General features: G+C 39.5%; 1 protein-coding gene across 1 annotated transcript in view; it reads left to right on the plus strand.

The window, feature by feature from the left end:
- Nucleotides 1-12,193, plus strand: part of LOC114245167 (uncharacterized) — an 80,763-nt gene extending 68,570 nt beyond the window's left edge. The window contains exon 10 of the mRNA XM_028177217.2: nt 11,795-12,193. Coding sequence (XP_028033018.2) covers nt 11,795-11,916 — 122 coding nt within the window. The 3' untranslated portion in view covers nt 11,917-12,193. The remainder of the gene's footprint in view (nt 1-11,794) is intronic.
- The last annotated feature ends 1,909 nt before the right edge of the window (nt 12,194-14,102 follow it).

Here is a 14,102-nt window from a genome sequence, read left to right on the forward strand (position 1 = left end):
GGGAATACAACTGAAACATTGATCTCATATATCAGAGTGGGTGCCTGCAGACTGCGGTAACCCAATCGGCCGAATACAGTGATGTAAATATGTATGTACGTAAGTATTACTGCGAAAATTTGTGATAGTGAAAAAAAGGCATCTTGTGTTGCTTACAACAGAATTCATAGTTAGAGAGTTAGAGCATACAATTTCTCACGAAAAACGGGATACCTGATTAAACTTTTAATTTTTTTATATATTTATGATCTTTTAACTCTCTATTTTATGATATTTTGTTGATTTTTTTATATTCATTCGGTCTCTTCGTTTAAAAATTTAAACTCGTGACTCGAAGTTCTTTATCTCCTCTAATTGAGCTAAAAGATAATATTTTATTGGTATTTCTATATACAGAAGCTGGTTTGTTGGTATCGGTGTAGAAAAAAATATCCCTCGAGAATAGTACTATTTTTCTGGACGATAGGTAGGTACCAAACGTCCTGTTCTGTACCCATGACAATGTGTATGCAAAATTTCATTGAAACCGCTGGAGTAGCTACGACGTAATATCGTAATAAACGAACAAACTCGCTTTTACGTTTATTCGCAATATTGACTACGTTTAATAATTGAGGCGCCCAATGCAACCTGAGACTATCAGCGTGTATCGATTTTGTGTGAGTTGTATGTACATTGTGTGTATTGCGAATCGACTGGATTCGCTTTTTTTATCATTGAAGAATTATTAAAGACGTTTTCGGTTCATAGACGGCTTCATGTGATGCATCCAAACATTTAATTGTAATCGGATTTGCTATTATTTTTGTTTGATCCACTATTTTATTTAATCTGCATGTCAGATGACATCGCTTTATTAAAGTAATATAGTCGTTGTTGGCAATGCAATTGTCTTTGAATTGTTGAACAGACATAACAAATAACCTTATTTGAAATTTACGCTATTATTCTTAACACGAGAACAATTGCAAATTGGAGCGAGTACCTACTCTTCTTGGACCCACATTTTCAATTTGGTTGAAAGTTAAATAGTTTCGAGTGTAACATGAAGCCTTTACTCATACAGGTGGTCCCCTGGTAGTCGAAATTCAACTATAACTAATGGAAATTATAATTTGGTACACTATTATGATTCTATTGTCAAGGACTGTTATACTTCTTTAATCACAGATTTCGTCAAAACTACACTTTAGACAAATATGAATAAAGAAAAAACAATATTTAATCTATTCTCAATTTGACAGACTATAACTGACAGACTGCAAAGAAAAGTTTGACAATAAACAAATAGTATGCATGCGTGTGTGTGTGTCAAATACATGGTAGTGTGTGTAATGTTTTCTTTATTGATTTAATGTGTCTTTTATGCATTATTTTAAGAAATTATTAGCATTGTGCACTTCTTCTCTATAATAATCTCTATAAGTGTGGAAAATTTCATACTCCTCCGTCTGCGCAATTTCCGTAAAAAGGGATACACAGTTTTTGCTTCATGTATTCATATATAGATTAACTCATATTTTAGTTAAATTGCTTTCTCGGCGGCTATGGTGAACTAAAAAAGCCTTTGAATTCCGTCGAGCAAACCGTAGCGTGAAATGTAAAGCAAAAATAAAGTGTTGAACTTTTTTGGCGGCGAACAATGAAGTTGCGTCCGTACCGTGCAAACACAATTTTTAATTAATACGCGATGCCGCGTTTGAACGCATCCACTCGTGTATGTATCGTGATTTCAATATGAATTTTCACACAACGAAAAGTGAACTGTTGTCTGGGCAGTCCATTAAAATGATGCGTTCTTTTCACTCAATAATTAATTAATTTGTCATGTTTCACTTTGACATGTTTTTTGTCCTTTTGATTTATTCTTCTCGCAATAGTTATGATTTAAGTCCTTATAAATTGATGCCCGTATTTTTTTTATTCATCAAGATATGCATAAATGGTATCGACGCCTCTCTGTCAGTGCAATCAATTTGACGCAAATGGACCAATATGTTTTGATGCCAACTCTTATCTTCTTATGCTTTTACTACCACCATTAACTCGCTACGGAACTTGCATTCCATAATTACTCGTATTTTTATCGTGGCCATAATTATGAAAAAGATACAAATAGTGAAAACAAAACACTAATCAATAAAAAAATTACTGAATTTGAAAATTGGCCTCCATATTTTTCAAATAAAATTTATTTTAATCTAGAATTTATTGTCAGCCACGTATAAATAATGTTCATATGGCCAGTATTGTAAAACAACAACTTCATAGGCCAAACCTCTTATAATAATGTATCATGTATGTAGTAGATCTGAGCATTTCGGCTGATTTTCTTAAGTAGGTGTAATACCGGTGATGTTAAGGAAAATAAACAATTTAAATATAATATTTTTATTAATTAAAAGTTAACTGGAACACTCAGTTTACTTATTAAACTATCATTTGGCATATTATATAATTTGGTGAGATAGATAGTTAATCAAATAAAAATAAATATAAAAAATGAAACCCATAACAAAACTCCATCATGCTTCAGGGTATGTATTCAGTTTGGAATATATACAATAAACAAAACAATAACCGGCCGTTATAGTAATTTTGTCCAAACGAAAAACGAAATTGGCCCAAAAACTTATCCCTTTGTATGTGTTTTCATATTCACTCAAAATTAGATTTAATAATTATGAAAATATTTTTTTGTTGTAAAAATGACGCGCGCAATCTACATAGTTGCCTGACATTGCCAGACTAAATATTGGTGCAAAATGGCCGCTTATTAACGCCGATAATACACTTCTATTATGTGTAGTAACTTGGATCTGTTTGTGACCCCGTTGTGACCCACGTCCCGCGTTATGTTGCCCTTCCCTGTGTATTTCTTAAGAAAAAAATCTGTTTGCCGACTAGAACATCGGGATAGAATGGAATACGAGTAATTTTGATACTTTATGTCACGAATTCAGTATATTTAATACTATATGGGCAATAAGGCGCATCTAACCAGATAGTGCAGTAAAATAAACTTTGCAACATCGACAGTTCAGGGAGCTTGTGATTAACTTTAACATTACGTAACAATCTCCCCCCTTTCTTTTCGTTAATTTATGACTTCCATAAATTAATATAAAAGGATTTAACGCAAGTATTAATGTATACAATGATTTGTCTCTGCCCTCGCCGCTGTCACCACAGTTAGTTCCCTTCGTCAAACGCGACTTTCCAATGACAGCTGTCATATAAACTTCAAGCAGCATTTACACCCTGTGACATTTAGGAATGGCTATTATTCATTTTGAATTGGAAATAGGAAAGTGCAGTCAGTTTTACTGAATTCAGGAATTCAGCAAGTCAGGCTACTATTTAGCGAAAATCAATAAAGTAAAATGGTAAACGGGTTTTATGAGGATGTAACGTTGTTAATAGTCTTTGTTCGTCCAAGTTAACTCTGTTTGCAAAATTATGTAAAGTACCTAATTCGTTTCCAATCACGTATCACTTTTTTGAAATGGATGATAGCTTCGTGAATGTTACTCTTAATTCATAACAAAAATATTTACGAATTTATTTGAACAGGTGGTTAGCTTTAGGTGCCAATTATTTAGGTATTTCATTATTAGATATGCCTAAAAACTAAGTAACGGTTTATATGTCGAACTTTAGATAAGATAACCGCCTTACACGTGAGACTCTAAGCTCGCGGTAATGCATGCATCCATTAAATACTTCGTAATTAAAAGTGTTTAAAAAAATAATGCACTCACAAAAGTTGCTCTCCCTAAATTTCCAAATTTCAATTCCCACAACAGCTTCTCCGACATCTTCAAGGTACATTACGAACAAAATATATTTAAAACTTTTTTTTTACAATATATGCACAGCTTTTAATAAGCTGCAAGTAAACAAAGGCTAGTTAGTTGATCAGTAATTTTGAAAATAAATCTTATTTATGGTGAAGTTTCCACAACGTTGTTCGCCGACGTGGAGGCTCTTAAATGCATAAACTAATTAGTAGACAGGATTTCCTTTTATTAACGATGTGCTTCCTCAAAATTATATGGAAATAGGTTCTTTGCTGCGAAGAACAGTTTCCTTAATACTCGGCTTGGTAGGATCAATGTTCTTGAATAGCTTGTTGTGTTTTTTTTTTTTTTATGATTGAAGGTTTACTGGTGGCCCGGAGGCCTTTCCAGTTTCACCAGGACAGGTGGGCGAGCAAAGGCTCAGCCAGGAGGGGTGGGATTTGCTAACAGCTACCCGAGCGCCTCCGAAGGAGACCTAACAACTCAAGAGTAGCTGCTTCGCGAATGAGTCTACTACCGGATCGGAATCGCGACCCGCTGAGAAGATCCGGCGAGAAACTCAGCGAGCTGATTCATGGGTTAGGTTGCACGGCGAACTCTTTGTCGAGTTCGACGAGTACGGTTACCGAGGTCCCTAAGCCTGCTCCTAGAGCTGAAGGCGTCTAGTGCAAACGTTATTGGATCTGAGGGATCCGTAAGGACGTGTCTAGGGCGTCGACGGTGACTGGCTCCTGCATGATCAGGATTCGGGGAGTAGTCAGCGGCGGCTACGATAAGGCGATTATCATGACGCATAGCCTTATCGAAGTACCGTTCCGACGCTGACTTCATGTATTTCTGGATAGATTCGAGGCCCAGGTCGTCGTGTAGGTCAACGTTCCTCACGAACCACGGAGCTCCGACGGCTAACCTGCAAAAGCGGGATTGTAGAGATTGAAGGGTGTCTATGTGTGTGCGGGCCGCGTGAGCGAACACCACACTCGCGTAAGTCATGACGGGCCTTATGCAAGTTTTGTAAAGTGTCACCTTGTTCCGAAGGGACATTTTACTCCGCTTACAGATCATGGGGTAGAGTCTACCGAGAATAAACGCGGCACGGTCACGGACTGATTTTATATGCGGGCGGAATGTCATCGATGCATCCAGGGTAACGCCCAGGTACTTGACCTTCCTGGCCCAGGGTATGGATTGACTAAAGAGAGTAATCGGGGGTGTGAGATTCCTCCTCCTAATACGGGAGGAAATCCGTGTGGAGCTTCCCCTCTGAAATAGCACCGCAGTACTTTTCGCTGGGTTGATGTCTATGCGCCATTTTCGGAACCACTGTCCTAGGGCTAGGGCTGCGCTCTGAAGCTTCTTCGCGATTAGGGACTTGTTTCTACTGGAATAGTAAACAGTCGTGTCGTCGGCGAATAAAGCTAAATGGGTCGGCGGCGACCGGGGAATATCGTTAACGAATAAGCTAAATAGGAGGGGTGAGAGGACAGAGCCTTGCGGGACTCCAGCTGTGAGAGGTCGTGGGTAGGAGCGGGTTCCCTCGACTCGATATCGAAAAGAGCGGTTCGACAAGAAGTCCCGTATGATGAGCACGAGACTATCCGGCACGCCCATGTTGAATAGTTTGAAAATCAAACCATTGTGCCAGACTTTGTCGAACGCTTTTGCGACGTCGAAGAAGAGAGCTCCCGTGTATAACGGTTTTGGTCGATTAAGCCCCACAAGAATGTGCTCCGTGAGGCGGTGCACCTGTTGAACGCATGAGTGATTTGTACGGAATCCGAATTGTTCATCGATGAGAATGCCCTTGGATGAGACGAAGTCTCTGAGGCGTTTGTAGAGCAGACGCTCATACAGTTTGCCTAGAGACATGAGGAGGCTAATCGGGCGGTAGCTCGTCGGATGATTTTTTGGTTTACCGGGTTTATGTATGCCGATAACGTCCGCTTCTTTCCACACCGCGGGAAAGATACAGTTCGCCATAGCGGCATTGAAAATAGATGCCAACATCACGATGAGTTGGACGGGTAGAAGTTTAATAACGCGGTTGGATATACCGTCGGAACCGGGAGCCTTGCGAGGACGTAGGTCTTTGATCAAGTCTTTAACTTCCATCGGGGTGACGGGTGGTAACGCGTCCGAGGGTGGCAAGGAGACTCTGCGTTCTACCTCACTGTCTACTAATTCTACATGAACAGGGTCCACGGATTGAGTGCTGGGCGTGCACTGGGTTTGCAATGTATCGGCCAGCAGCTCTGCTTTTTCATCATCATCGAACGCCGCGAGTCGGCCTGAGGGGCCTACGAGGGGGGGCATAGTTACTACCGTATCCGATTTGAGAGTACGAGCTAAGCGGTAGTAAGACCTTTGAGAGGGCGCGAGTCTTTCTAAGAAATCAGACCATCTGGCATCTCGGACTTCGGCGATGCGAGACTTTACGTCGCGTTGTAGGGCACGCATTCGAATTCGATTTTCCGCGGTAGGATACCTGTCGTAGGCGCGTATAGAGGCGTTCTTAGCTCTAAGGAGTTCCCTAATATCGTCGGACAATTTGAAGCGGTAAAGGAAGTCCTCCGCTACAACTTGTTTCGATGACCTATCTAATGTCGAGGTGATGTGTGACGTTAAGATGTCTATGGCTTCAGCGGTATCCTGAGGAGACGGGGTAGCTTGTTGTGTTCTGCAACAAAGGTTTTCTTTGTTTGAGTCTTTTGTACCGCTTTTGTACCTTCATTCCTTGGAAAGACCTTCCACATATAATCCTACTCTAAGCTCGGTGTTATGTTTTATCAAAATTACATATTATAAGGATTTGTTTATTGGTTCTAAGTAACTCAGGCGTTGTGTCGCCTTCTTTAAGATACTCACGTCATTACAATTACACTTTTTTTTTTTTCCTACCTAAGCTGAGAGCCCTGAGAGGCTATTTCAGCGTAACTTTTACTAGTAGGTGAGCTAACGGGGCTCAAACCCCGGTCATCGTTCTCGTCGTACCCGTCGCTTGCGACGAAGGGCTTAACGAGTAAATTAACCCTCAGACACAGCCCACTAAGTTTCTCGCCGGATCTTCTCAGTGGGTCGCGTTGCCTAAGCCTATCAAGGCTCTCAGCTTAGGTAGGAAAAAAAAGCTCAAACGACGTTGCTAGCACGAACCCTAGCAAGAGCCGTGCTTCGTAGAATCTACCACCGGATCGGAAACGCGACCCACTGAGAAGATCCGGCGAGAAACTCAGTGGGCTGTGTCTGAGGGTTAATTACACCAGAGTATTTAAAAACATATAGGATGATAGTAACCAATTATGCAAGGTTACAACATGCTTTGCTATGAAAACTTGATATAGGAAATAGGAAGTTAAAAATGGAAGGTTTATAGTAAATTATTCTTTGGTAAAGAATGATAAGCACAAGATTCAACATCTCATTCGATTGAAATTTTTTTCATTAATGCTGCTATTGGTACCAGTTTACGAATTTGCAACTCAGCCTACCTTAACCTATTAGTATATACTCGTACTATTCCTTATTTAAAATATTTGCGCCGGACTGGTTCTTTTTTTATTGCACACTGGACAAGAATCCCGGGTTTCAAGATCCACAGATGCTCCTAGTACTAACCGGAATCTGGTGAAGCTGTAGTATCGTACTATTTACTGTATTTACCTGTTGTTATTCGAAAAAAAGTATTTGTCATATGGCGACTATACCCTAAAGTTTTTAGGGTTATAGTTCAGTGAGAGATCTGCGATGCTCTGATGGGTGTCGTTTATTTGTGTGGTGCTGTGCAGATATTAATAGTAGAATAACCGATACTACAATTCATGAGGCCTCATGTACTTACTATAAATGCTTGAGATTACGTATAAATCTGCAGATTTTATAATTTTTACGACATCACTTAATTACACTAATATTATGCGTATGCATATTTGACTTTAATTCAATAATTATAAATTTTGTAGCCGGATGTCTGAAAAACGTTAAAATATTTTCTGTGAGGAACGAATAATTTTGATCCTTGAATATTTTTGTTACCGTCCAAAGATTAATTTGAAGTTAGCAAACAGCCATGAACAAGTTCAGACCTGCACTAGGAAATTATGAAAGCAGTTTAGGACCAAAAAAATTCGTTTCGGAATATGAAAGTGTTATAACGGATATGTGCTTTGTGTAGGTATACACAATATGTATGCGAATATGCTTGTATTTTTGCCTTAAATACCTTTGCTGAAATTGTTTTTGCGATCGTTCCATGAAATTCGAGTGACAAAAGCGGGGCCGGGATGTAGGTACTTACTGTGCGGAAACCGAGGTTAGGACCTCATCTTTGTGGAATAATTTATGGTTTTCTCAAATAATTGAGGTCGTCGAGATTAATTACGACCTGGCGATTTAAGCTGCTGAATGTTCGCTCAACAAAAATAATAACGAGATGGATTTCCCAACAGTTTTTATGATTAATGTTCACGCTTTCGACTTTTTATTTTATTTTTATGATTGAAAGTTTACTGGTGGCCCGAAGGCCTTTCCAGTTTCACCAGGACAGGTGGGCGAGCAAAGGCTCAGCCAAGAGGGGTGGGATTTGCTAACAATTGCCCGAGCGCCTCCGAAGGAGACCTAACAACTCAAGAGCAATTGTTTCGCGAATGAATCTACTACCGGATCGGAATCGCGACCCGCTGAGAAGATCCGGCGAGAAACTCAGCGGGCTGATGCATGGGTTAGGTTGCACGTCGACCTCTTTGTCGAGTTCGACGAGTACGGTTACCGGGGTCCCTAAGCCTGCCCCTAGTATTAGAGCTGAAGGCATCTAATGCAAAGGTTATTGGATCTGATGGATCCGTAAGGACGTGTCTAGGGCGTCGACGGTGACTGGCTCCTGCATGATCAGGATTCGGGGAGTAGTCAGCGGCGGCAACGATAAGGCGATTATCATGACGCATAGCCTTATCGAAGTATCGTTCCGACACTTTCGACTTTCAGAAAACTGAAGTTCCTGACTAATACGATCATAAATATCATGCCATTTACTTTTTTTTATTTATTGCTTAGATGGGTGGACGAGCTCACAGCCCACCTGGTGTTAAGTGGTTATTGGAGCCCATAGACATCTATAACGTAAATGCGCCACCCACCTTGAGATATAAGTTCTAAGATCTCAGTATAGTTACAACGGCTGCCCCACCCTTCAAACCGAAACGCATGACTGCTTCACGGCAGAAATAGGCAGGGCGGTGGTACCTAGCGGCGCGGACTCACAAGACGTCTTACCTTAATAAATATAAACCTTTTGATTCTTTATTTGTTCAAGGTTGGTTTTACATATAGTTTTACGAATTTAGCCACGGAAACTGTAAAAAAACCCGAGACGAAACCGTAAAAGAAAAACTTTATACGTTTTAAGCTAAGCTTGTCGAGTCGTTTGTTTGTTATTCTACAGTGAGATATTCATTCTAGCTGTGGTCTGGCCGTTTCGCTTGATACAAATGTATTAATTCTGAACCATCCTTTTAAATTGCGTTTACTGTTTAGAGATTTCACATCTATATATTAATACGTGAAGCAAAAACTTTGTATCCCTTTTTACGAAAATTGCGCGGACGGAGGAGTATGAAATTTTGCCACACTTATAGAGAATATAGAGAAGAAGTGTACAATGCTAATATTTTTTTTAAATAATGCATAAAAGATACATTAAATCAATAAAGAAAACATTACACACACTACATACCATGTATTTGACGCACACACGCATGCGTACTATTTATTGTCAAATTTTTGTTCTTGACGTCTGTTGTCAAATTGAGAATAGATTAAATAATTGTTTGTCTTTGTTAATATTTTTTATAGTGTAGTCTTGGCGAAATTTGTGATTATAGAAGTATAAAATACAATCGTAATAGTGTACAAACTTACAATTCCAATTAATTATAGTCGAATTTAGACTACTGCGGGACCTCTAGTTTTTTTAAATCTTTTAAGGTTTATTCAGTTTCATTTTTAATAATTTGGTTTTTCTGATTATTTGTTTTTAAATTTTACGGCGTTAAATAAAATATATTGTCGTTCTTTTTTTTTAATGCTTAGACGAGTGAACGAACTCACAGACCGCCTGGTGCTAAGTGGTTACCGGAGCCCATAGACATCAACAACGTACATATCGTCATCCTTTTTTCCTACCTATATGCCTAGCCTATGAAGCTAATATTTCACCTACGCTGTGACTGGTAAGTGAGCTCACCCGAGATAATGTGGTAAGACTGGCCCCCGCAAGAGCAGTGCTTCGCAGAATCTACCACCGGATCGGAATCGCGACCCATTGAGATGATCCAACGAAAAACTCGGTGTGTAAATCGCCATCCACCTTGAGATATGTGATTACTAAGTCTCAGTTTTACAATCCAACTGTTACTCCGCCCATCGAACCGAAGCGCATTACTGCTCTACGGCAGAATAGCAAGGGCGGTGGTACCTACCCATGTGACTCAATAGACGCCCTACCACCAGTAGTTTTACGCAAATTAATTTTTTTGCGGATTTGATATTTAACGATGTTACTCCTGCACCTAGAAGTCAATTCGTGTAGATTTGTTATGTACTCATTTCATTGCTACCTGTTTGAGAGATTCAAAGTGTCGCATCTCTCGATACAAACGCACCGGGTGTCTTATCCTTAAGGCAAGAACGACTTGAACCGATTTACAATGACCGTCACAACTAATTTGCCGGTTTTTATTTTGAATTGTTTTACGTTCATGCTTTCTCTCATGACGGAGGACGTTGCTTACTAATACGAGGGAATCATATTAGTACGCAACGTAAGCAATGTTGCAAGAGATACGATCAAACTGCTCCCTTTGTAACAAGTTCTGTTGTTAGATCCCAACTATGAAGGCAGGGCGACCGCCAGTGTGTTGTCTACGGTGACGATGTTTCAAATTGGAAATCCATTTTTATTTATTTATTTATGTACACACAGAAAAGAAGACATAGTACAGAGTAATAGGAAAATTATGTACAAAGGCACTGCTTATTTCTTTAAGAAATCTCTTCCAGCAGACCTGCGAGAGGATTATGAGAATAATAATTAAAAGTGATGAGTGTGTGTAGAACAAATATCATATAACTAAAATAACAACTATATCCTATATATCCATTTTCAACTATTGTTGAATTCACTCAAATTAGTTAAAATTGGGGCACTTATTTAATGTTAGTGAACTAGCAACGACGTTTACCATTTAAGATCACGTAGGCCAAGAGTTTCTGTACTTTTCTCAAAATAAAAACATACAAAACCACAATTACTAGGGTTCGTGAATTTCGTGCGATTTAAAGTTGCTTAAATCGCAATATCACAAGCGTGTACAATTAAGTGTTAGTTAAGTGACACATGTGTCTAAATATCCAATATTGATGATCGAACTTACCTCACTTTACGAGCTAACTTTAATTGATTAATGAAGTGATCGACCCTGCTCATAGAGTCCATCTCACAATGTTGTACCAATACTTCACGTAATAATGTTAAGATTGCACACTTAATTAGATCTTGGTTTTAAAAGAGGCGCTCGCATTCCTTCTGTATCCTCGTAGAATCTTGGTTTTTTTAAAGTTATTGTGCTCCTTACTGGTAGCAGGAAGTATTTTAATCCCTCAAGTTGCCCAATTCCGGTAACCCTCTATAGCAGATGCACCCTGAGGTCGTTGACCGATCTAACCAACAAACGTGAAATTAGGTAGGATTGTTTGGAGTTTTTTTGTTTTTATGTTAACCCACAACAAAAGTACTCATTTAATATATTTTCGAAACATATTTTCGTAGTATTTTAGCCCAGAGAACTTGTTTTTACTGAAGATTGCACTTATTTACAATTTTATTATATTATGTTGTATTTCTCATTTTAATGTTAATCTCGAAACACAATTGTTACGTAATATGTTCCCTTATCTAATAATACGATCGTCTAAATCATACATAAACCTTTATTTTTGTACAGGACTCATCGAATTCGAAATGGAAGATCCAAACGTGCCCGGTCATGCAGTAATTAAACTACGCAGCAAGCAATTGGTTGACGCTCAAGTCAGTGAATTTGACGTTCCGGATACGAAGAAATAAACGAACTCAGAAATCAAGTTTAAATTTAAAACGTACACCAGGTTCAGAGATATTTCCTTTTTGTAAATCAGATGGCGGTTGAATAAATCGCGTGCCACCGGCAAAATCAATTGAAGTCGTCTCGAAGATGTTTCGCTAGTTCTTGTGGTATTCAGGACGTGCACTCGATGCGCTCGAAGGCCGTACCATTGCGTTGTCTTCATTTCTGTAAAGCGACAGCTATTTTTATTATGAAATTTTTCCTTTATTTTTCTTTTACAATCATCAAGATGTGAGATTTAATGAATAAAATCGTTTTATTTTCTTTGCGTGTTTTTATTTTGTTCGTTTAACAAAACAGTGTTTTGAGAATAAAACCACATAATGAAACCAGCCAACACACGACGAACTTTTATAATACTGGTGATAGGACCTGTTGTGAGTCCGCCCGGATAGATACCACCACCCTGCCTATTTCTACCGTGAAGCAGTAATGCGTTTCGGTTTGAAGGGTAGGGCAGCCGTTGTAACTATACTGAGACCAAGAAAGATAGCATGAAGCATGATAGTGCGAGAAGAATAATTGTGAGAACTGGCATGAAAGAGAACTCACTAAAACAGGCTCCGATCAAGTTGGAGGTAGACAGATTTTAAAAAAAAAAACTACTGAGACCTTAGAACTAATATCTCAAGGTGGGTGGCACATTTACGTTGTGGATGTCTATGGGCTCCAGTAATCCCTTAACACTAGGTGGGCTGTGAACTCGTTCACCCATGAATGTAATAAAATATAAAAAAACTCATTTCAAGTTAACACACCCCTAGATAAAAATGCTACCGTTACTTTATAGTCAACATTATCTTTTAGCTGTAATATTGTAGAGTGTTTCAATAATAACTTCAAACGCTTTTTGAAGTCCTCGTGGCGTAAACGGTGAGACGCTCGCTGCACTCGTGTCAAACGATGCGACTAATGCCCGATTCCAACACTAAACGAATTATTCTTAGCAAAAACTACCAATCTTTTTTAAAACGAGTACCGATAAAAAAAAAATATTGGCCTTATTTATCGGCAGATGAGCCTACGGCCCACCTAATGGGGAAAAATGCCAGGCTCAGAGCCGAGCCGCGGTCTACCGCAGAGCAAGCCTCATTTAAAGAAGGAAGGGGTGGGATATTCGTTACAAAGCTGGATGGTGCGCTGTAGAAAAAAAAGTTTTTATTGCTTAGATGGGTGGACGAACTCACAGCCCACCTGGTGTTAAGTGGTTACAGGAGCCCATAGATATCTACGACGTAAATGCGCCACCCACCTCGAGATATAAGTTCTAAGGTCTCAGTATAGTTACGACGGCTGCCCCGCTCTTCAAACCGAAACGCATTACTACTTCACGGCAGAAATAGGCGAAGTGGTGGTACCTACCCGCGTGGACTCACAACATGTCCTACCACCAGTAATTACGCAAATTAAAATTTGCGGGTTTGATTTTTATTACACGATGTTTTACTTCACAAATTTTCTTAAAACTCACTGGATGAACGCGGGGATTCTCGGTAGTGGGATAAACTCTGCTCTGGGGCCCAGCGGTATGATGGTAAAAACGAGATGATGGGATCATCTCAAACAATTCCTCAAAGCACTTTTCATGGTACATGGTACTAAACACAGAGAGAACCGAAATCCCTTCCCTCTTCTGTATGGACTTAAATAAAAGTAGCTGGTATTTGGGAGCCCGGCCGAAAGTTGGGAGTGGTACTTCATGCAAGGCCGGACTTATGCTTTGTAAAGCAAAAGTCTTTGCTTAGGCGTGAAATACCACTTCTCACCAGAGCTTTCTCCACTTCAGACACAAGTTTCGATCGTTTTTCCTGTACCACGGTCTGTGAGAGACTGGTGGCCTATATATAGCGCACCCCAAGGTCTGTGATTACATTAGTAATGCATATCATCAATAGATAGCATGTCAGTGATATACAGAATGAGAAGCGTGGATAAAAATGAACCTTGTGTAACGTTGATTGACATCGTTGATCATGACATCGGGGCAGCCGCCTGTGATGCTGCACCCATCCAAAAAGCTAGCAATCCACTTGCAAAATCCTTCGAGGATCCCGTTAACTGGTAATTTGGGCATAAGTGTTCCATACCAGATAAAAGCTTTCGCGATGTCAACACTTACGGTCAAACCCAAGTTTTCAGACCAACG

Source organism: Bombyx mandarina, chromosome 01, assembly GCF_030267445.1.
Source record: "Bombyx mandarina strain Sakado chromosome 01, ASM3026744v2".
NCBI classification, from domain to species: domain Eukaryota; kingdom Metazoa; phylum Arthropoda; class Insecta; order Lepidoptera; family Bombycidae; genus Bombyx; species Bombyx mandarina.